This window comes from Chlorocebus sabaeus, chromosome 28 (genome assembly GCF_047675955.1).
Source record: "Chlorocebus sabaeus isolate Y175 chromosome 28, mChlSab1.0.hap1, whole genome shotgun sequence".
NCBI lineage: Eukaryota > Metazoa > Chordata > Mammalia > Primates > Cercopithecidae > Chlorocebus > Chlorocebus sabaeus.
In genome coordinates this window covers 15,898,393-15,920,659 of record NC_132931.1, presented here as the reverse complement: position 1 = coordinate 15,920,659, position 22,267 = coordinate 15,898,393, and the positions used below count along the sequence as shown (strand labels likewise).

At 45.8% G+C, this 22,267-nt stretch overlaps 2 protein-coding genes across 9 annotated transcripts in view; one reads left to right on the top strand and one right to left on the bottom strand.

Annotated features, from left to right (window-relative positions):
* The window catches only part of RNF216 (ring finger protein 216), a 162,049-nt gene extending 144,516 nt beyond the window's left edge, over nt 1-17,533 (bottom strand). For 2 of the 4 annotated variants that reach the window (XM_008018763.3, XM_008018766.3), the window contains exons 1-2: nt 17,424-17,532; nt 524-659 (exon numbers count right to left, since the gene is read on the bottom strand). In XM_008018763.3, the coding sequence (XP_008016954.1) occupies nt 524-590 (67 nt within the window). In that variant the 5' untranslated portion in view covers nt 591-659; nt 17,424-17,532. Of the gene's footprint in view, nt 1-523; nt 660-1,517; nt 1,658-17,423 lie in introns of all 4 variants that reach the window. The other 2 variants (XM_073012807.1, XM_073012808.1) reach the window with 2 other exon arrangements.
* A 169-nt stretch (nt 17,534-17,702) lies between these two features.
* LOC119622700 (uncharacterized) overlaps nt 17,703-22,267 on the top strand; it is a 65,943-nt gene continuing 61,378 nt past the window's right edge. For 2 of the 5 annotated variants that reach the window (XM_073012816.1, XM_073012811.1), the window contains exon 1: nt 17,703-17,803. In XM_073012816.1, coding sequence (XP_072868917.1) covers nt 17,738-17,803 — 66 coding nt within the window. In that variant the 5' untranslated portion in view covers nt 17,703-17,737. Of the gene's footprint in view, nt 17,811-20,641; nt 21,146-22,267 lie in introns of those variants that run through there. The other 3 variants (XM_073012812.1, XM_073012810.1, XM_073012809.1) reach the window with 2 other exon arrangements.

Sequence of the window (22,267 nt, the reverse complement as noted above, 5' to 3'; positions counted from 1 at the left end):
TTGCACTTCAGCTGGGTAACGAGCGAAATTCCATCTCAAAAAAAGAAAAGAAAAAAGAAAACAAAACAAAAAAAACTGTAGAACAAAAAAAATACATGTTCCAAAATTCCCCTCAAGGTTAAGCCAGAATATTCTGGCAAAAAAGAAATTAAGGATCATGGGAGGACAAGACTGGTTCAGCATCACCTATAGTATTTCAGGTCATAAAGGCCTAGTGGAGCACTCCTTTATAATCACCACGCCTTCAAAAACTGATGCTGATACTCTCTCTTAAGACTCAATGACTGCACATTGACAGTGTCTTGCCAGCAAATTAATAGCTTATTAATCTCGTTGTAATGAATGAGTCTTACACTTCATTCATGCCAGCAATATCATTATCTAATTCTAGTCTTTTTATATCTAAAAATGAAATGTCCCTGGATTCTAAATGGTACAAAATAGGATCATTTCAAAAGACAGAGCTGTGGTACTAAAATAAAAAGCCACAGGGAAAGAGACAAAGTGAGAGCAAACAACTTACCTTGTCCCCGATGGCAGTGAAAGTTGTTCAAGTGAATCACCTCTTCATTGCTGTTTCCCTCTGCCATTTTCAAACGCAGACCTGCACATACGGGACTGCTAATATCTAAACATGGTGACCATCTGTTTCAAAAGGTCTGAAAAGGAAGCAAAGAGGAACAGTAAGAAAGAGGGAGTATCAAAACTCTTGCCATGTATCTGGCCAGGGAACATCTGAAGCTTATGCTGAAAACATTCCTTAAGGAAACATATCCAAGGAAGTAGGTAAAAAAAAAAAAAAACAAAAACCCACAAACACTCAAAACATATGTCATTAAAACATATTTTTAAAATACACATATTAAACAGACAAAGTACAGACAGAGAATTCATATCTTGATACAAATATGTTAACAAAGAAATGAGTTAAGGGTATTAACAGGCAATTCATAAAAAAGAAAACACAGAAGACGCTCAACCTCACTAATAATCAGGGAAAGGCAAATCAGAAAATGAATTATGTTTCAGCCAGACGCAACGGCTCATGCCTGTAATCCCAGAACTTTGGGAGGCTGAGGCGGGAAGGTCACGAGGTCAGGAGTTCGAGACCAGCCTGACCAACATGGTGAAACCCCAGCTCTACAAAAAATATAAAAATTAGCCGGGCGTGGTGGCAGGCATCTGTAGTCCCAGCTACTCGGGAGGCTGAGGCAGGAGAATGGCATGAACCCAGGAGGCGGAGCTTGCAGTGAGCCGAGATTACGCCACTGCACTCCAGCCTGGGCAACAGAGCGAGACTCCATCTCAAAAAAAAAAAAAAAAAAAAACACCCCACACACACGCACACATGGCCAGGCGCAGTGGTTCACACCTGTAATCCCAGCACTTTGGGAGGCCGAGGTGGGGGGATCACGAGGTCTGGAGATTGAGACCATCCTGGCCAACAAGGTGAAACCCTGTCTCTACTAAAAATTTAAAAAATAATAATAAATAAATAATAAAAATACAAAAATTACCAGGGTGTGGTGACAGGCGCCTGATATCCCAGCTAGTCGGGAAGCTAAGGCAGGAAAATCACAAGAACCCGGGAGGCAGAGGTTGCAGTGAGCCAGGATCACGCCACTGCACTCCACCCTGTGCGACAGAGAGAGATTGTCTCAAAAAAAAAAAAAAAAAAAAAAAAAAAATTACAATTACAATATGCATAAGAATGACCTCAGCAACTTCAGGACAGTGACTATTTCTGGGTAAGGGAGAATGAAAAGGAACTTGAACTTGAGTTACATATAACTTTTTTTTTCTTTCATTTGAAGATATTTAAAGCAAACAAGGCAAAACATGAACATATGTTAAATCTGGGTAGCAGACGTGAGTAGTAGACTTGTATTTTTGAAATTCATCCCTCTCTTCCTTCAAAAAGAGGTATCATGGTGTTAAAGCCAAGACATTACATCTCCATGGACCAGCGATGGAACAGAAACACAGAAGTTAGTGATGGGGCTAAAGCTGCAGAACTATTGAACTCTGGGGATAGGAAACAGAAATATTTGGGAAATGGACGCATATGAGAGTAATGGGGACAAAAAAATAAATAAAAAAAAACTATGTCTATTACTGAAAGAGAAAAGGTGGGTACCAACGAGGGAGTGGGTAGATTAACTGTTAAGTGACATGAGGGAACCTTTCCAGGCTAAGTCATGTTTTATATATTGACTGTGGTGGTAGTCACCTGGATATATGCATTTGTCAAAACTCACTGAACTATATACTAAAATGGAGAGATTTTAATTGTATATCAATAAAGATTTCTTTGAGGGCTAGGAGCGGTGACTCACACCTGTAATCCCAGCACTTTGAGAGGCTAAGACGGATCACTTGAGGTTAGGAGTTCGAGACCAGCCCTGCCAATGTGGTGAAACCCCATTTCTACTAAAAATATAAAAATCTGCCAGGCGTGGTGGCAGGCACCTGTAATCCCAGCTACTTGGAAGGCTGAGGCAGGAGAATAGCTTGAACCCAGTAGGCAGAGGTTGTAGTCTTTTTTTTTTTTTTTTAGCCGGAGTCTCTCTCTGTCATCCCCGCTGGAGAGCAGCTGCACGATCATGGCTCACTGCAGCCTTGAACCCCTGGGCTCAAGCAATCCTTCTGCCTCAGCCTCAGAGTAGCTGGGACTACAGGCATGCACCACCATGCCTAGCTAAATTTTTAAAAAATTTTTGTAGGGACAGGGTCGCACTATGTTGTCCAGGCTGGTCTGGATATCCTGGTCTCAAGCATTCTTTCTGCCTTGGCTTCCCAAAGTGCTGGGATTACAGCTGTGAACCACCAAGCCCAGCCTGTAGCAATAAAGATTTTAACAAATAAAACAGATGGCTGGGTGTCATGCCTGTAATCTCAGCACTTTGGGAGGCCAAGGCAGGCGGGCCACTCGAGGTCAGGAGACCAGCCCGGCCAACATGGTGAAACCCTGCCTCTACTAAAAATACGAAGAATTAGCCAGGTGTCCTGGCAGGAGCCTGTAATCCCAGCTACTTAGGAGGCTGAGGCAGGAGAATTGCTTCAACCTGGGAAGCAGAGGTTGCAGTTAGCTGAGATCGTGCCATTGAACTCCAAGTTGGGAGACAAGAGCAAAAACTCTGTCTCAAAAGAATAAATTAATTAAAAAATAAAACAAAACAAAACAGGTAAGTATCCATTCAAGCCAGCAAGGGTGTGGTGAAACTATACTGTCTACTGAGCAGTAGTAAAAATAAAACCACACATAAATATGTCATAAGGTAAAACATTAAAACTGCAAAAACTACCACAGGTAAAACAAGGATAAAAATAGACTCTTCAGGCTGGCGTGGTAGCTCACACCTGTAATCCCAGCACTTTGGGAGGCTGAGGAGGGCGGATCACTTGAAGTCAGGAGTTCGAGACCAGCTTGGTCAACATGGCAAAATGCTGTCTCTACTAAAAATATAAAAATCAGCTTGGTGTGGTGGCATGCACCTGTAAACTCAGCTATTCAGGAGGTTGAGGTGAGAGAATCACCTGAACCCTGGAGGCGGAGGTTGCAGTAGGCCAAGATCATGCCACTGTACTCCAGCCTAGGCAATAGAGCAAGACACTGTCTCCTAAAAAAAAAGACTCTTCATAAGAAGCAATTAACACCAAAGTAATAAAATACGATCTTTTATTACTAGTAGAGAAAAAATAGAGTAGTAGTAGAAAAAATAGAGTAAATAATAGTAGAAATAATAGAATAGTAGAAAAAATAGAGTAAATAGAAAAAATAGAAAAAATTAGAGTAAATAGAAAAAACAGAGTAAACAGAAAAAATAGATTAGAGTAAATCTATAGAGTAAAAAATAAATTACAGTAAAAAATAAATAAATTAGAGTAAAAAAATTAGAGTAAAAAAAGAGTAAAAAAATAAATTAGAGTAAAAAATAAATTAAATAGGCCGGGCGCGGTGGCTCAAGCCTGTAATCCCAGCACTTTGGGAGGCCGAGATGGGCGGATCACGAGGTCAGGAGATCGAGACCATCCTGGCTAACACGGTGAAACCCCGTCTCTACTAAAAACACAAAAAAAAACTAGCCGGGCGAAGTGGCGGGCGCCTGTAGTCCCAGCTACTCGGGAGGCTGAGGCAGGAGAATGGCGTAAACCCGGGAGGCGGAGCTTGCAGTGAGCTGAGATCCGGCCACTGCACTCCAGCCCGGGCGACAGAGCAAGACTCCGTCTCAAAAAAAAAAAAAAAAAAAAAATTAAATAGAAAAAATAGAGTAGTAGTAGAGAAAAAATAATTGTAAACTTCAAATTCTATGATCCCTTATTTTTCAAGAGTAAGGGCAGGGGCTGGCTACAGTGGTTCATGCCTATAATCCCACCACTTTGGGAACCCAAAGCGGGACAATCGCTGGAGGCCAGAAATTTGAGACCAGCCTGAGCAAGCCTGGTGAGACCCCATCTCTACAAAAAACTGAAAAAAATTAGTTGGGCATGGTGGCACGTATCTGTGATCCCACTTACTCGGGAGGCTGAGGCTAGAGGATTGCTTGAGCCCATGAGTTCCAAGGTTACAGTGAGCTATGACCAACCCACTGCACTTCAGTCTAGGAAACAGAGCAAGACTCTCTTTTAAAAAAAAAAAAAAAGTAAGGATGGGATAAAACAATTTTTACACATTCAAAGACTAAGAGAGTTTACCTCCCACAGATACTCAAAGAGCTATTAAAAAAATGAACTTCAAGGCCGGGCATGGAGGCTCATACCTGTAATCCCAGGACTTTGGAAGGTAAAGGCCAGTGGATCGCTTAAGGTCAGGAGTTTGAGACCGGCCTGGGCAACATAGTGAGGACTATCTATACTAAAAATACAAAAATTAACTGGGTGTGGTAGCAGGTGGGAACCTGTAATCCCAGCTACTTGGGAGGCTGAGGTAGGAGAACTGCTTGAGTTTGGCAAGGGGAGGTTGCAGCGAGCTGAGATCGTGCCACTGCACTCCAGCCTAGGCAACAGAGTGATACCCCATCTCAAACAAACAAACAAAAAAATTAGGCGTGGTGGTGCACACCCATAGTACCAGCTACTCAGGAAGATGAGGCAAGAAGATGGCTTGAACCCAGGAGTTCGACACTGCAGCGTGCCACCATCATGCCACCACACTCCAGCCAGGGTGAGAGCAAGACCGTGCCTCTGAAACAAACAAAAAGCATGAAAAAGAAACGTGGGGCCGGCATGGTGGCTCAAATCTGTAATCCCAGTACTTCCGGAGGCCGAGGCGGGCAGACTGCCTGAGCTCAGGAGTTTGCGACCAGTCTGGGCAACATAAGGGAAACCCCGTCTCTACTAAAATACAAAAAAAAAAAAAAAAAAATAGCCAGGTGTGGCGGTATGCGCATATAACCCCAGCTACTCGGGAGGCTGAGGCAGGAGAACTGCTTGAACCCGGGAGGCAGAGGTTGCAGTGAGCCAAGATCGCACCACTGCACTCCAGCCTGGGTGGCAGAACAAGACTCCATCTCAAAAAAAAGAAAAAAAAAACAAAAGAAAGAAATAGAAACACGAATCCTGGCTGGACACAATGGCTCACACTTATAATCCAGGAAACCAATCCTTGGGAGACCAAGGTGGGAGAATCACTTGACGTCAGGGGTTCAAGACCAGCCTAGGCAATATAGCTAGACCCTATCTCTACAAAAAATAAAAATAAAAAAATTAGCTGGGCGGGGTGGCATGCACCTATAGTTCTAGCTACTCAGGAGTCGGAAGCAGGAGGATCTCCTGAACCCAGGAGTTTGATGTTGCAGTGAGCCATGAGTATGCCACTGGATTCCAGCCTAGGTGACAGAAACATGTCTCAAAAAACTAAAACAAAAACAAACAAACAAAGAAACCCTTGAGTCTAGAGAAATGAGTGGTGCTCTAAACTGTGTCACGCCTGGCCTCCAAATTCCTATATTGAAGCTCTGACCTCCAATATAATGGTATTTGGAGACGGAGTCTGTGGGAGGTGATTAGAATTAGATGAAGTCGTGGAGGTGGGGCCCTCATGATGGCTGGGCACACTAAGAAGAAGAGATACCAGAGAGCTTGCTTTTTCTCTCCATCATGTGAGAACATAGGCAGAAGGCAGTTGTCTGAGATCCAGGAAGAGAAATAACCAGAATCCAACAATGCTGAAACTCTATTCTCAGACTTCCAAATTCCAGAACTGTGAGAAAATAAATTTGTTTTAAATGTCACCCAGTTGATGCTATTTTGTTAGTCTATGGTATCAGTTGGCTTGAGTTGACTAATACAGGTGGAATTACAGAAACAACACATATAGCACAGAAAATAATGACACAGGGTCTTAATTTCAGGAAACGAATGTCTGTGGCACAACTTTTTAAAAATGTTTAAAAGGTGAAATTAAAATGCTATACAACTATAGAGGGTGCATATGTTTAGAGTGTGTATGTTTAGAGACTGATATTCACCAGATAGTTGTACAATGATAATGTCCTTGGGTCTTGTTCCAGAAGCTAACAGACAGCATAAAATTACAAGCCAAAATGAGGATGCTGCTATGTATGAGCCATTTTTCTTATCCCTTTACATGCATAACACATCTAATCCTAACAACATCCCTATAATCCTGGCATGATTATTCACCTTACTTTACAGAGATTTTGGTTCTGGCCATAACAAAGTATTAATAGCCTGTAGTGGACCAACTCTTTGCCTCTTCTTACAAATCCACTATAAAAAGACCAAATACATAAAACACATCTTTGAAGGCAATGGAGAAAACCCAGCTGGCAGGATTTCAGGGGCTCTGATCCGTGAAAAATGAGAAGCACATTAGGACAGGACACATTTATCCTGCATTTTTTGTCTCCTGAAGGCACTTCCCAAATCTTAACTGTGAAAAAATGGACCTAAGGCAGAAGCAGCAATTTCAATGGGCTGAGGAGTTGAAGGTCGGAGTTTGGGGCTGCCAAAGTAGCTGAGACTTAAGGGACAAAATTCTAGCAAGGAAGAATCCACTGAGAAAGAAATCTCCAAAAACCAGAATAATAACCTCCTCACCCGCCCGACTAAGATGCTGACCTATGCTACATACATGCAGGACTAGACTCCCCAAAATCCAAGAGCAGAAAAGCTAAAGAGCTGAGCAGAGATCTCAGCAAACATGTATTGTTGAGAGGAATTTTTTTTTTTGAGATGGAGTTTTGCTCTGCCATCCAGGCTGCAGTAATGGTGCAATCTTGGCTCACTGCAACCTCCGCCTCCTGGGTTCAAGCCAGTTTCCTGCCTCAGCCTCTCAAGTAGCAGGGACTACAGGCACGCACCACCATGCCCAGTTAATTTTTGTATTTTCAGTACAGAGGGGATTTTGTTATGTTGGCCAGGCTGGTCTCGAACTCCTGACCTCAGGTGATGCACCTGCTTTGGCCTCCCAAAGTACTGGGATTACAGGCATAAGCCACCACTCCCAGCCTGTTGAGAGAGATTAAAGGTCAAGCCTAACTAAAGTAGAGGAGTGCTGGTAAACACCGAGCTTTCATCTGAGATCCTAGGAAAGGCAAATCTTAAAGGTTAAGAGCAAAATGAAAATAGACTTAATACAGACCAAACCATGACAGGATCAAGATGATCTGCCGGTATTCTAATTTGCACACCTAAAAAACTTAAACCACAATGGAGGAGTATCATTTGGAACCTCCAGTTTTCTCATTCATAATGTCCAGACTTTGATTAAAAAAAAAAATTACCAGGTGCGGTAGCTTATGTCTGTAATCCTAGCACTTTGGGAGGCTGAAGCAGGAGGATCACTTGAGCCCAGGAGTTTAAGACCAACCTGGGAAATATAGTGAGATCTTGTCTCTATTAGGGCAAAAAAAAAAAATAAAACAAAAGGCCAGGCCCAGTGGCTCATGCCTGTAATCCCAGCACTTTGGGAGGCTGAGGCAGGTGGATCACCTGAGCTCAGGAGTTTCAGACCAGCTCGGCCAACCTGGTGAAACCGTCTCTACTAAAAACACAAAAATTAGCTGGGCGTGGTGGCGCACGCTTGTAATCCCAGCTACTCGGGAGGCTAAGGTAGGAGAATCGCTTGAACTGGGGAGATGGACGTTGCGGTGAGCCGAGATGGAGCCATTGCACTCCAGCCTAGGCAACAAGAGTGAAACTCTGTCTCAAAAAAATAAAATAAAATAAAATAAAACAAAACCATAAGGAAATTCTGGGAAGACAGTAGTAGTAACAGCAGAATAGTCTTTGCATAGCCTCAAATCGTCACATAGTAACAGAAAAAATTCCATGGACAACAGTTACAAAAAAACTAGACAAGAAAGAATCTCCACAAACACCAAATTACTGTAAACACAAAATTTAAATGTGCTTCTTGCTCTGTCACCGAGGATGGAGTGCAGTGGTGCGATCTCAGCTCACTGCAACTTCCATCTCCCAGGTTTAAGCAATTCAATCCTTTTCTTCCTCTCTGAGAAAATCTCAATTTTCTTTGCCTTCCTAGAAGAAAGCACTGTGCCTCAGAGGCAGTAAGCCCCAGATTGGGGCTTCTCATTAAACGTCTACAAAGAATTAATAGATAATATCAGTATTTCCTCAACTTATAAAATGTGAAGCTATAGATACCATCAAAATAGATAGATACCAAAACCAGGTTAGCAAAGTTTTACAACAGAACTTTCTGGCACTGATAACTGAACAAAGGTATTCCTTTTTTCTTTTTTAGACAGTTTCGCTCTTGTCGTCCAGGCTAGAGTGCAATGGCATGATCTCGGCTCACTGCAACCTCTGCATCCAGGGTTCAAGAGATTCTCCTGCCTCACCCACCAGAGTAGCTGGGATTACAGGCATATGCCACCATGCCTGGCTAAATTTTGTATTTGTTAGTAGACACAGGGTTTCACCACTTCGGCCAGGCTAGTCTCGAACTCCTGACCTCTGGTGATCCCGCCTCAGCCTTCCAAAGTGCTGGGATTATAGGCATGAGCCACCATGCCTGGCCCCAGGTATTCCCATTTTTAAAACTGACATATACCATCCTAAGTTTGGGTCTCTCATTTGAAATAATGATGCTGATGTTATTTATAAGCAGCATGATACTTAAAAGAACAGCTCTGGTATCAAATTTGAACTGCATCTAATTTAAGTTCTTTTTTTCCCCAAATAAGATTTTTTTTTTGAGATGGAGTCTCCCACTGTCACCTGGGCTGGAGTGCAGTGGTGCAATCTCAGCTCACTGCAACCCCTGCCTCCTGGGTTCAAGCGATTCTCCTGCCTCAGCCTCCCGAGTAGCTGGGATTACAGGTGCCCACCACCACACCAGCTAGTTTTTTGTATTTTTAGTAGAGATGGCATTTCACCATGTTGGCCAGGCTGGTCTCAAACTCCTGACCTCGTGATTTGCCAGTCTTGGCCTCCCAAAGTGCTGGGATTACAGGTGTGAGCCACTGTGCCCAGCCAGATTTTTAAAAAGTATTTTGAACACTATTTTCAAGCCAAATGTCTTTTTTTTTTTTGAGACAGAGTCTTGCTTTGTCACCCAAACTGGAGTGCAGTGGCACGATCTCAGCTCACTGAAACCTCCATTTCCCAGGTTCAAGCAAGTCTCCTGCCTCAGCCTCCCTGAGTAGCTGGGACGACACATGCTTGCCACCATGCTGGTTAATTTTTGTATTTTTAGTAGGGAAGCGGTTTCGCCATGTTGGCTAGGCTGATCTTGAACTCTTAACTTCAGGTGATCTGCCTGCCTGGGCCTCCCAAAGTCCTGGGATAACAGGCGTGAGTAACCACACCTGGCCTCAAGCCAAATTTCTTATCTTTCCTTTGGCCACAACTGGCTTCCTTCAATTTTACACTGGAAATCAAAGGGAGATGTGGGTCATTTTACAGCTAATTTAGTTGAAATGTCAGGCTTGTAGTTAAGCAGATTACTAGTAACGGTTTAAAAAAGTCCTCATGAGTGGCACACCAGTGGCCCCACCTTGTAAGAAGAAAAGAAGTCTGATGATGGAATTTCTCCTCTTGACTAAATGCAAGTCTCTGTATCAGGTCAAGTAACTCTCTGACACTCAGTCTCTTCATCTAGGCTTCCGATCATACTGCCTATGTTTAAATCTTGGTTTCACCATTTAGTCAATTAGTGGCTCCAAATAAATTGTTCAATCTCCTGGGCCAATTTCCTCATTTGTAAAATGAGAATGCAGTTGTTTTAAAATTAGTTGCGGGTAGGTAGACAGGCATGTACCCAAGTCCCAGCTTGACTGTGGAAGCTGAGGCAAGAGGATCCTTTGAGCCCAGGAGTTCAAGGCTGCAAGTGAGTTATAAGAGCACCACTGCACTCCAGCATAGGTGGCAGAGGGAGAACCTACCTCCAAAAAAATTCATTAATTAAAAAAAATAAAAACTTTTGGCCGGCACGGTGGCTCACACCTATAATCCCAGCACTTTGGGAGGCCGAGGCAGGCGGATCACGAGATCAGGAAATCGAGACCATCCTGGCTAACATGGTGAAATCCCCCGCCTCTACTAAAAACACACACACACACACACACACAAAATTAGCCGGGTGTGGTGGCGGGCGCCTGTAGTCTCAGCTACTCAGGAGGCTGAGGCAGGAGAATGGCGTGAACCCGGGAGACGGAGCTTGCAGTGAGCCAAGATTGCGCCACTGCACTCCAGCCTGGGCGACAGAGCAAGACTCCGTCTCAATAAATAAATAAATAAAAATAAATAAACAAAAACTTTTTAAAAACTAAATCAGTTGAATTACATAAAGTTTTAACACAGTGCCTGACATATACTAAGTGTTACATTATGTTATTTTTTTAACTGCTACCTGAGAAACAGAAAAATGGCAATATCTATTCTTACATTATAAGGCTATGTTGAAAAATAAGAGAAGCCACTTTGTATATGGTAAATGCCATCAAAATAGGAGCACTGTAATCACAAGTACATAGGAAATGCAGTGTTTATTAATAAAATACAGTTCAAGGGGAAAAAAAATCTTTATTTTCCCATTCCAAGTTACTTTTTTTTTGTTTTGAGACGAAGTTTTGCTCTTGTTGCCCAGGCTGAAGTGCAATGGTGCAATCTCAGTTCACTGCAACTTCCGCCCCTAGGGTTCAAGCAATTCTCCTGTCTCAGCCTCCCAAGTAGCTGGGATTACAGGCATGTTGCCACCATGCCCGGCTAATTTTGTATTTTTAGTAGAGATGGCATTTCACCATCTTATGCTGGTCTTGAACTCCTGACCTCAGGTGATCCACCCCCCCCCCCCCCCCCGACACTCACCAAAGTGGTGAGATTACAGGCAAAAGCCACGTGCCTGGCCTCTTATTTATAGTTGTATTTTCAATGCCTAGCACAGTTGTTGAATGAGTGGCTCCAAAAACTTCTTCCTCTGTCAAAGACTGGAGCTGTTATTCATCATGGCTATAGAACCAGAGTCAGGAAACATGGCCTAGGCAACAATTAGGATTTTCTTCAGTTATCAAGCATTGCCCATTACAGATAATATGGAAAACAAGGAAGTCAAGAAGAAAAGAGAATCACTCATGGTTCTCTCACCCAATTTTCTGGTTTTCAAAATCTCACCTTCACTGCCTCGTGACCAGAATGCTTAAGTCTGTCTTCTACAAATCATTTTCTTCTCCTTGTTCTATTCAGGTTGCTTCTCCATTTTTCCTTATGTATAATCTGCTAAACTACTACTGCATGATCCTGGGGCTCTGCAGTGCCCCTGGCTCTCCAGAATACTTTCTGTAAATATGTCTGCCACTTCTGCAACAGATTTGGGGGTCATTAAAGACTTTCAAATTTAATGAGTTAATCCATTTGACTTTCCAGCAAAAAGTGGGCAAAGCAGGCCAGGCATGGTGGCTCACACCTGTAATCCCAAAACTTTGGGAGGCTGAGGTGGGTGAATTATTTGAGGTCAGGAGTTCGAGACCAGCCTGGCCAACATGGTGAAACCCCGTCTTTACTAAAAATACAAAAACCAGTCAGGCGTGGTTGCAGGTACCTGTAGTCCCAGCTACTCAGGAGGCTGAGGCAGGAGAACTGCTTGAACCCAGGATGCAGAGGTTGCAGTGAGCCTAGACTGTGTCACTGCACTCCAGCCTGGGTGACAGAGAGAGACTCCGTCTCAAAAAAGAAAGAAAAGAAAAAGTGGGCAAAGTAGAGCTAGTCACAGGCAGGAAGATGACATGCCCATGTCATACCAGGCCTCCACAATACCTCTTCCTAGCATGTTTTTAAAAATGCCTATAAACGATTGTTTTTCATTCAAATACCACTTGCTCATCCTAACCATTCTTTGGATATCCATCCTAAGTCTGTACTAATATAATCAATATTAAATCAATACAGAAAAAGTTTACTGTCAGATCCCCATATCCAGATGTGAAAGCTGTGGATACGGAGAGCTGACTGTACTACAGCATTTTATATAACAAGAATTGGTTATGCATCATCGGGAATACATCAAAAGAAACTCTCACATGGATTTTTGTTTCAAAGAACTCAGAGCCCCATCAATCAGAGAATAAAGTTACTAGAGCAATAAAGAGACTACAGGGGAAGGGCAGGTAGCCAGGGAAGGTTGAGCAAGAATAGCCATTTCAAGCCAAAGTGAGAGCTGTGTCAGATTTGGGCTTATCCTTTAAAAGCACAGCAGCCCCCAACTCTACCAAAAAAAAAAATACAAAAATTAGCTGGGTGCGGTGGCACATGCCTGTAATCCCAATTACTCTGGAAACTGAGGCACAAGAATTGCTTGAACCCAGAAGGCAGAGGTTGCAGTGAGCTGATATTGTGCCACTGCACTCCAGTCTGTGCGACAGAAGGAGACTCTGTCTCAAAAAAAAAAAAAAAAAAAAAGAAAGAAAAAAGAGAAAGAAAGAAAACAAAAGGCACAGCGGCTTTCACTTAGGGTTCCTGGGCCCAGAGACATCAGGTAAAAAGTCTGAAAACCCTGCTGAGAGATCACACAGAAAGCCCTGACACTACATGCGGAGGGAAAGAGCCAGCTGAGACCAGTCTTCCAGCCGTCTTCGACAAGGCATGTGAACGAAGAAGCCATTATGGAAGCGGATGCTCCAGCACTGGCCACCTCTAAGGATAGCATGTGGACCAGAGAAAAATGGCCCAGGTCAGCACTTCCCAATTCTCCTGACTCATAAAACTGTCAACAAACAAAATTACTCTATGAAGCCAGTGAGTATTCAGGTGGTTTGTTATGCATCAACAGATAACTGAAACAGAGCTCAGATTTTATTTTCTAGCCAACGGGAAGCAACGCAATGACAGCTGTGCTTTAGAAAAATCAACCTGGCTGCAATGCGTAAGATGGCCTGTAGGAGACAACTGGTGCCAGGAAACCCAGGAAACAAGAGCCAACAGTACCTAGGGGGAGGAAAACAGTATCTACAGGGAGGAAAATAATACAAGACACTGACTGCAGAGTTAGAGTCGACGGGATCTGTGTATGTCATTGGCCATCAGGGCAAGAAGAAGGAATCAAAGTTGACCTAGATGCTGAGATCAGGTGACCATAGGATGGTGATGCTATTAAGGAAGAACAAAGCAGATGATGAGTTCAGAGAAAGAAAATGAAAATTGTGTTAACTTTAATAAGTGGACAAATTAACTACAGTAAAATAACATCCATGATTATGGATATAAATATGCAAACAATTAGTCTAGAGTTTAAAAATTCTAAGAATCCTATTATCAGTGCATTTTTACAATAGGAAAGGTTTTAAATCAAAAATTAAACTCAGTATCTTCAGTGGGCGGGCTACACAGTTTAACGTAAAACATCAAGATTTTCTTCATCCTCATGGGTGGAGGGTAAAATCAATGTTTTCAATTATCTTTTTAGAACTGAATCTTCTGTGACCAAAGGACATGCTTCTGCTTCTAGCCCAAGTACTGCCTTGCAGGCTCCAACCACAAATCTCACCGTGGTGGAACCAAAATCCTTACCATGGCCTACAAAACGCTACCATCACCTGACCTTGCTGACAGCGGGCCTTACCTTTTCCCCCCGCATTCACCACTCGGTAGTAGCAATGGTTCAGTTCCACGATTTGCTTCTTCCTTCCACTGCAGGCTCTTCCCCAGCTGGACTACTCTTCTTCACTGTCTCTTGGACCAAATTAACTCCATTTGGTTCTTTGCTTTCTCCTCAGAGAAAAACTGTTCCTGACTATCCCCTAGATGTTCCTCCCTAGTTCAATCACACAACGTACCTCATTTCTTCAAAGTACTTACAACAATAATTTCATATACTTATTTAGGAAACTGTGTAATTTCGGTCTCCTCTGCTAAAACTTAAGTTCCAAGAAGGCAGAACCAAAGTGTTACTTGATCCCAAAGCCCCAGGACGTAGCACACCGGATGGCACATAGTAGATGCTCTTCAATAGTAGATGTACTTTCAGAATAAATAGCACTCACTAATTATAGCAGGATAATTACTGGCACGAACTCTGGGTCCAAACTGAGTTCAAGTTCCAAGCTGACCCTTACAAGTTTTGAGACTAGGTATTTTTCAGCACCTCAGTTTCTTTTTTAAAGTTTATTACTATTTTTGAGACGGAGTCTCGCTCTGTCAGCCAGGCTGGAGCCCAATAGCACGATGTTGGATCACTGCAATCTCTGCCTCCCGGGTTCATGAGATTCTCCTGCCTCAGCCTCCCGAGTAGCTGAGATTACAAGCATGCGCCACCACGTCTGGCTAACTTTTGTATTTTTAGTAGAGACAGGGTTTCATCAGGCTGGTCTGGAACTCCTGACCTCAGGTGATCCGCCCGCCTCAGCCCCCTAAAGTGCTGGGATTACAGGCATGAGCCACACCATGCCTGGCTACGTTCTATTATCTTTGACAATAATGCAGCTATAATGATGACATCAGGTATGAGAATGAATTATGTCTCTAAAGATCTAAAATATAGGAATGCCTAGAATTTTGTAAACACATTAAATAGTAGCTCGTAGTAGAATTAGCGACAGAGGGACAGCTAGCAAACACCAGCTCTCTCAACTACTCTATTCATTAACTTTTAGTCTGTCTCACTCATAACTAACCCTTCTTTAAGATTTCTCCACAAGAGCTTCAGGGGTTCCCTTCTATTAGCTGCTGCTTCTCTAATCAGGGTAAAAATCTAAAGCCTCCAATGAGGTTTGCCAGGGGGTGCAAAATCTGGCCTAGACTCTCCAGGCATTTCCTGAAACCCACCACTACTCCCCATACCCCAGGTGCAATAAATTGTGAAATACAAAATCAAGGCAAAGCCAGGCCATTTATTAGCCTTCTTCCTCAAAGCAAGCAGACTAAATTGAGATGTTCCATAAAATCTTCCCGTTCCTCTCTCCCTTCTCAGCGTGTAAAGAATGTTCTGCAAGAGTACGGTGGCTCAAGCCTGTAATTCTTGCGCTTTGGGACGCTGAAGGTCACTTAAACCCAGGAGTTGGGCAGCAGAGCCAGACTTCGTCTCTTAAAAAAAAAAAAACTAAGACGGCCGTGGTGGCACACGCCTGTAATCCCAGCTACTCGGGACGCTGAGGCAGGAGAATCACTTGAACCTGGGAGGTGGAGGTTGCAGTGGGCAGATATCACACCACTGCACTTTAGCCTGAACAGAGCCAGACTCCGTCTCCCCAAAAAAAAAAAAAAAAAAAAAAAAGCTCAATCAATGGGCTGGGGTGGGTGGGGCAGAGAGGAACTGAAGGGACATACTACATTTAAATGCCACCGTTTCCGAGGGACGCTGATGTGCTCTGGTCCCCCACCTGCATCCCATTCAGTAAACAAAGGTGATACATATTAGTGTGCCTAACTATTGCCCACCAAAACATACAGCAGCACAAACCCATTTTTCTAAGACCTTGTGCCTGACTATTGCAGGAAGCTGGAGGATAAACAACAGCTGGAGAATAGATGAGCTGATATTTGGCTCCTAATCTCTAAAACAATGCCAACCCAGCCCCTTCCAGGAGTAACAGCTTGAAAACAATACACCAAACTTAGATAGTTTTTAGCATTCCTGGCAATTCCATTATTAATTCATGGGTCGTCTTCATAAGGGAAGAAACCCCATTTTTGAGATGAGGCACAGGCCCACGAGGGCAAAATCGCCTGGCCAAGCTGGAACCAGGTGTGTGTGAGGGCCACTGTGAGGCCCTCTGCCCTGCTCACCCTCTACATCACAGTGCTGCTTCCGTAGGTGAACGGGGGTTTTCAGCCAGGGCGCTTCTTACTGAAGGGCCCAAGGGCCCCGGGAGAACACAGCTGACACGTTTTTTGAAAAGACTATGTAGCACTTTGGGAGGCCGAGGAAAGAAGGGATCACCTGAGGTCAGAAGTTCGAGACCTGCCTGGCCAACATGGTGAAACCCTGTCTCTACTACAAATACAAAAATTAGCCAGGTGTGGTGGCACATGCCTGGAATCCCAGCTGAAGCAATCCCTGTGAGGCTGAGGCAGAATTCCTTGACGCAGGGAGGCGGAGGTTGCAGTGAGCAGAGATCGCGTCACTGCACTCCAGCCTGGGCAACAGAACAAGACTTCGTCTCAAAAAAAAAAAAAAAAAAAAAAAAAAAGAACAGAAAAAAGAACGTTCTCTTTGCACGATCGAAGTACCGGGGACAACTGCTATCCAGGCCCTCAGGGACGCACAGAGCCCTGGCGGATTTGTCAGAAATTTCTGTAACCCGCACGCCGCGCACGCTCCAGGGTTGGTTGCAAGTGGCCCAAAGTCTTGGATCCCTGGTCCCGTTACACCGGGAGCCGGGCCACCTCGACGCGGGGACAGCGGCCTCGCTCCCTGCCCAGCGCCCGGGCACCCGGGCCGGGCCAGCCCCCAGCGCCCCGCAGAAGGGTTTGACGCACTTGCGCCGCCCTCGCGAGTGCCCGGTGACAGTCGCCAACTTTCGCGGAACAACCCCCGCTCCAGACGTGAGGGGAGAGGTGGAAAACGCCGCCCGCCTGGGCTGGGGTTCACAGGGACCGGCCGCCTCCCGCCGCTCCTCCAGGCCGCGCTCGGGTGCACGGACCCCGCCTCCGTGGCGGCCTCGGGCCCGGGGGAGGGAAGCGCGGTCTCCCGGGCTGTCGCCCTCGCGCAGCCGACCCAAAGGGCCGGCCCGCGAAACTTCGCGAAGAGGCGGGAGGGGGTCGCCCAGTCGCTCAGCGCCTTTGTCGCTCCCGCCTCGCCTCCGCACGGGGCTCGAGACGCCCAGCCCAGTCCTTTGGCCCGATCCCGCCCGGGCCTCGGCCCGCGCCCCTCAGCTCGGCGGCCCTCACGGCCGGCGCCCCCGCCCCCACCCCCGGAGCTCCACGGAGGCGTCCCGCAGAGAGGCCGCCTCGCCTCACAGACCCGTCCAGGAGCTCAAGCGTGCCCCGCGACCGACACTCACTCGCCACTCAACTCGCCGGCTAGCCAGGCGGGTTCGGCGGCCTTCGCTACCGCGCCGCTTACTCTTCAGAAGCCACAGCTGCGAGCTCCGTCGCTGCCGCTGAGGCAGCCGCTACACTCCTTCCGGTCCTGCCGCGGCGTCACCTCGCGCCTGCGCACAGCGCCCCCTCCCGACTAAGGACAGGAAGAACCATAGAGGCACTCCGGGTGCTGTGGAGGAGGGACCCGGGGGCTCACCACAGAGAGGGCCGCCTAGCCGCGCCTGCATCCGGGCCCTCCGCCTGCGGATACTTGACTCCCCCACGAGGCGGAAGGATGAAAGGAACGGAGACCCCCATCCCGGACCCCACAGGAGCCGCCATCTCCCCAGAGCTTAAAAGGGTATGGGGTTGGTGGCTGTGGACGTTTACTCACTATCTACTTATTTGCCCTAATTCTTTTGGCAAGCCATTCATTCATTCTGCAGATATATTCTGTGGATTTCCTGTGGGCCACGCACTGTTCTAGGATTTGGGGAAATTAAGAGTAAAGTGGGTCCCGTGGCTGGGCACAGTGGCTCACGCCTGTAATCCCATCACTTTGGGAGGCCAAGGCGGGCGGATAACTTGAGGTCAGACGTTGGAGACTAGCCTGGCCAACGTGGTGAAACCCCGTCTCTACCAAAAATAAAAATTAACCGGGTGTGGTGGCGGATGCCTGTAATCCCAGCTACGCAGGAGGCTGAGGCAGGAAAATCGCTTGAACCTGGGAGGCAGAGATTGTAGTGAGCCAAGATGGCGCCACTGCACTCCAGCCTGGGCAACAGAGCTACACTCCATCTCAAAAAAAAAAAAAAAAAAAAAAGTAAAATGTGTTCCTGGCCTCAGGAAGTTTAGGTTTTAGTGGGCAAGTGAATAATTGACTAAAAAACTGCTCCTGCTGGGCACAGGGGCTCATGTCTATAATCCCAGCGCTTTAGGAGGCCAAGGCAGGAGCATCGCTTGAGGCCAGGAGCTCAAGACCAGCCTTGGCAACATAGCAAGACCCCTACTCTTAAAATAATTGCTGGTCAGGCGCAGTGGCTCATGCCTGTAATCCCCGCAGTGGCTCACGCCTGTAATCCCAGCACTTTGGGAGGCCGAAGCAGACAGATCACTTGAGGTCAGGAGTTCGAGACCTGTCTGGCCAACATGGTGAAACCCCGTCTCTACTAAAAATACAAAAATTAGCTGGGCATGCTGGTGCATGCCTGTAATCCCAGCTACTCGGGAGGCTGAGGCACAAGAATTGCTTGAACCCAAGAGGGGGAGGTTGCAGTGAGCCAAGATCATGCCACTGCACTCCAGGCTGGGCAACAGAGTGAGACTGTGTCTCAAAAACAAAAATCAAAAAACAAAAAACAATTGCTAAGTACACCTTCAAGTAGAGATGTCAAGTCAGTAATTAGATAAATGAGTCTGGGCTGGGGACAGTGGCTTATAACTGTAATCCCAAAACTTTAGGAAGTGGAGGTGGGAGGATGGCTTGAAGCCAGGAGTTTGAGATCATCCTGGGCAATAGAGTGAGACCCCATCTTTACAAAAATAAAAATTAGCCGGACATGGTGGTATGCACCTGTAGTCCCAGCTACTCAGGAGGCTGAGGCAGGAGGATTGTTTGAGCCCAGGAGTCCGAGGATCAGTGAGCTATGATCGCACTATTGCAGTCCAGCCTGGATGACAGAACAACAGCCTGTCTCGAAAGAAACAAACAAAAGCAAAACGGAAATGAAAGTAACAATAGTCTTGATGCAGCAATTAGTGTTCCTTCTCTAAGACAGTAGAGCGTGGTTTATGGGGGCTTGCATGGGACAGAAAAAGACCACTACTCACAGTGCTTTAGGGAAGCAGTGTCCTGAGGGAATAGTCATGTTTCAGTGAAGTAGAAATTGAAGGGCTGCTTACAGAACAGGATGAAGATTTAGGGATCTTACAGATGTCAGGCCCTGAGTTAGAGGGTGCAGTGCATGGGAGACGTTAGACGGTGAACAGGAGAGAGAGCTTAAGATAGACACTTATCTGAGATGAGATCCTGGAATAATCTGGAAGGCATCTAAAACAAGGGCATTGGCTTTGATGAGCTTATTCTCCATGCTGGTCCTCTTGGGGGAGGTGAATAATCAATGTCAGTTACAGCCTCCTTCTTAGGACGGTCCTCATAAGCCCTTTGAGATGTTGGAAGAAGGCAGTATTGGAAGCAGAGCTTGGTGATCTTAGCAGGAGTGCAAGGTTCTTTCCAGACCCCTCAGCCCGTCTGTGGTTGGTGTCACATCCAAGGCAGGTAAGCTCGAGTAACCTCTCTGAGTCTGGATTTTTTTTTTGAAACGATGTCTCGCTCTGCGGCCCAGGCTGGAGTGCAGTGGTGCAATCTTGGCTCACTGCAAGCTTTGCCTCCTGGGTTAATGCCATTCTCCTGCCTCAGCCTCCCGAGTAGCTGGGACTACAGACACCCACCATCACACCAGGCTAATTTTTATTTTTGTATTTTTAGTAGAGACGGGGGTTTCACCGAGTTAGCCAGGGTGGTCTCAATCTCCTGACCTTGTGATCCGCCCACCTTGGCCTCCCAAAGTGCTGTGATTACATGCGTGAGCCACCGCACCTGACCTGAGTCTGAAATTTTTTATTTGTTCAGACTCTTTGGAGACTCTGACTCAGACATGATGGCAATGAGAAGAGATACTTTATTTTTATCTTTATGTATGTATGTATGTATTTATTTATTTTTGAGACGGGGTCTCCTTCCATCGCCCAGGCTGGAGTGCAGTGGCATCTTCTTGACTCACTGCAACCTCTGCCTCTCAGGTTCAAGCAATTCTCCTGGCTCAGCCTCCCGAGTAGGTGGGACTACAGGCACCCACCACCACACCCGGCTAATTTTTAAAATATTTTTTGTAGAGACGGGGTTTCACCATGTTGGCCAGGCTGGTCTCGAACTCCTCACCTCAGGTGATCCGCCTGCCTCGGCCCAAAGTGCTGGGATTACAGGTGTGAGCCACCATGCCAAGCCTTTATTTTGAAGTTTAATTAAAAAAAATATTAATAGATAGCTAGGTGTGGTGACACACACCTGTAGTCCCAGCTACACAGGTGGCTGAGGCAGGAAAATCACTTTAACCCAGGAGGCACAGGTTGCAGTGAGCCAAGATCGCACCACTGCACCCTAGCCTGGGTAACATAGCAAGACTTCACCTCAAAAAAAAAAAAAAAAAAAAAAAATTTATAGAAACAGAGTCTCACTTTGTTGCCCAGGCTGGTCTCGAACTCCTGGTTCCAAGTGATCCTTTCCTCTTGCTCTCCTAAAGTGGTGGGATGGCAGGTGTGAACTGTCACGTCTGGCTGGGAATTTTTTATTTATAAAATGGAAATTTTAAGATATTATCTGTTGCCCAGTGTTCTTGCAAGGATGAAATGGGATCATGTGTGAATTCAGAAGCTCTCGTAGGAGTTATTTGTTTACATGTTGTTCGTGTCTTAAGCATTTTCGGAGTCATAAAGACAATTATCTTATCTCTGCATATTTCCCAGTGAGAGTGAGAGGAAGCTGTTCCCTCCTTCTAGGTTGTCTGGAATCATTCTGGTTATTTTTGAAGTCTCTGACCTTTTTTTTTTTTTTTTTTTTTTGGGATGGAGTTTCACTTGTCGCCCATGCTAGAGTGCAATGGCATGATCTTGGCTCACTGCAACCTCCGCCTCCCGGATTCAAGTGAGTCTCGTGTCTCAGCCTCCCAAGTAGCTGAGATTACAGGTGCCCGCCACCACATCCGCGTAATTTTTGTATTTTCAGTAGAGGCAGGGTTTCACCATGTTGGCCAAGCTAGGCTCGGACTCCTAACCTCAGGTGATCTGCCTGCTTCGGCCTCCCAAAGTGTTGGCATTACAGGTGTGAGCCACTGTGCCTGGCCCTATTTTTTTGGGGGGGGGTGAGTGGTGGGGTTGGGGTCTCTGTCACCAAGGCTAGAGTGCAGGGACTCAATCAATCATTAGTTCATTGCAACCTTGACCTCCCAGGCTCAAGTGACTCTCCCACCCCAGCCTCCTGAGTAGCTGGAACTGCAGGTGTGTGCCACCATGGCTGGCTAATGTAAAAAATTTTTTGTATAGATGGGGTCTCGCTATGTTTCTCAATCTGGTCTCAAACTCCTGGTCTCAAGTGATTCCACTGCCTCTGCCTCCCAAAGTACTGAGATTATAGGCTTGAGCCACCGCACCTGGCCTATTTTTGTTCATTTGTTAGTTTGTTTGAGACGGAGTTTTGCTCTTGTTGCCCAGGCTGGAGTGCAATGGCATGATCTCGGTTCACTGCAACCTCTGCCTCCCAGGTTCAAGTGATTCTCCTGCCTCAGCCTCCCAAGTAGCTGGGATTACAGGCATGCGCCTCCACACCCAGCTAATTCTGTATTTTTCATAGAGACAGGGTTTCTCAGGGTTGGTCAGGCTGGTCTTGAACTCCTGACCTCAGGTGATCCACCCGCCTCAGCCTCCCAAAGTGCTGGGATAACAGGCGAGAGCCACCGTGCCTGGCCTGTTTTCTTTATCTTAATGTTAACCAGCACCAAGAATCAGAAAGGGCAAGATAGCTACCTGCAGAGTAAACTACTGTCAACAAGTGATGTTTTGCTGTTTTCCTGGGAAGAGCATGGAAGTTCCATCTATGAAAATCCGTATCATGCATGCTGGCTGTAATTCCATGCAGTTACGGCCAAAGGCGTGCAACATGCGCTCACCCCTTGAGCCTGCCAGAAAGCCGAGGCTGTAACTCCCCGCCCCATGAGTCATCACAGCATGGCTTCATTGCATTTTCTCGTTACAGTTAGTTTCATGTGCA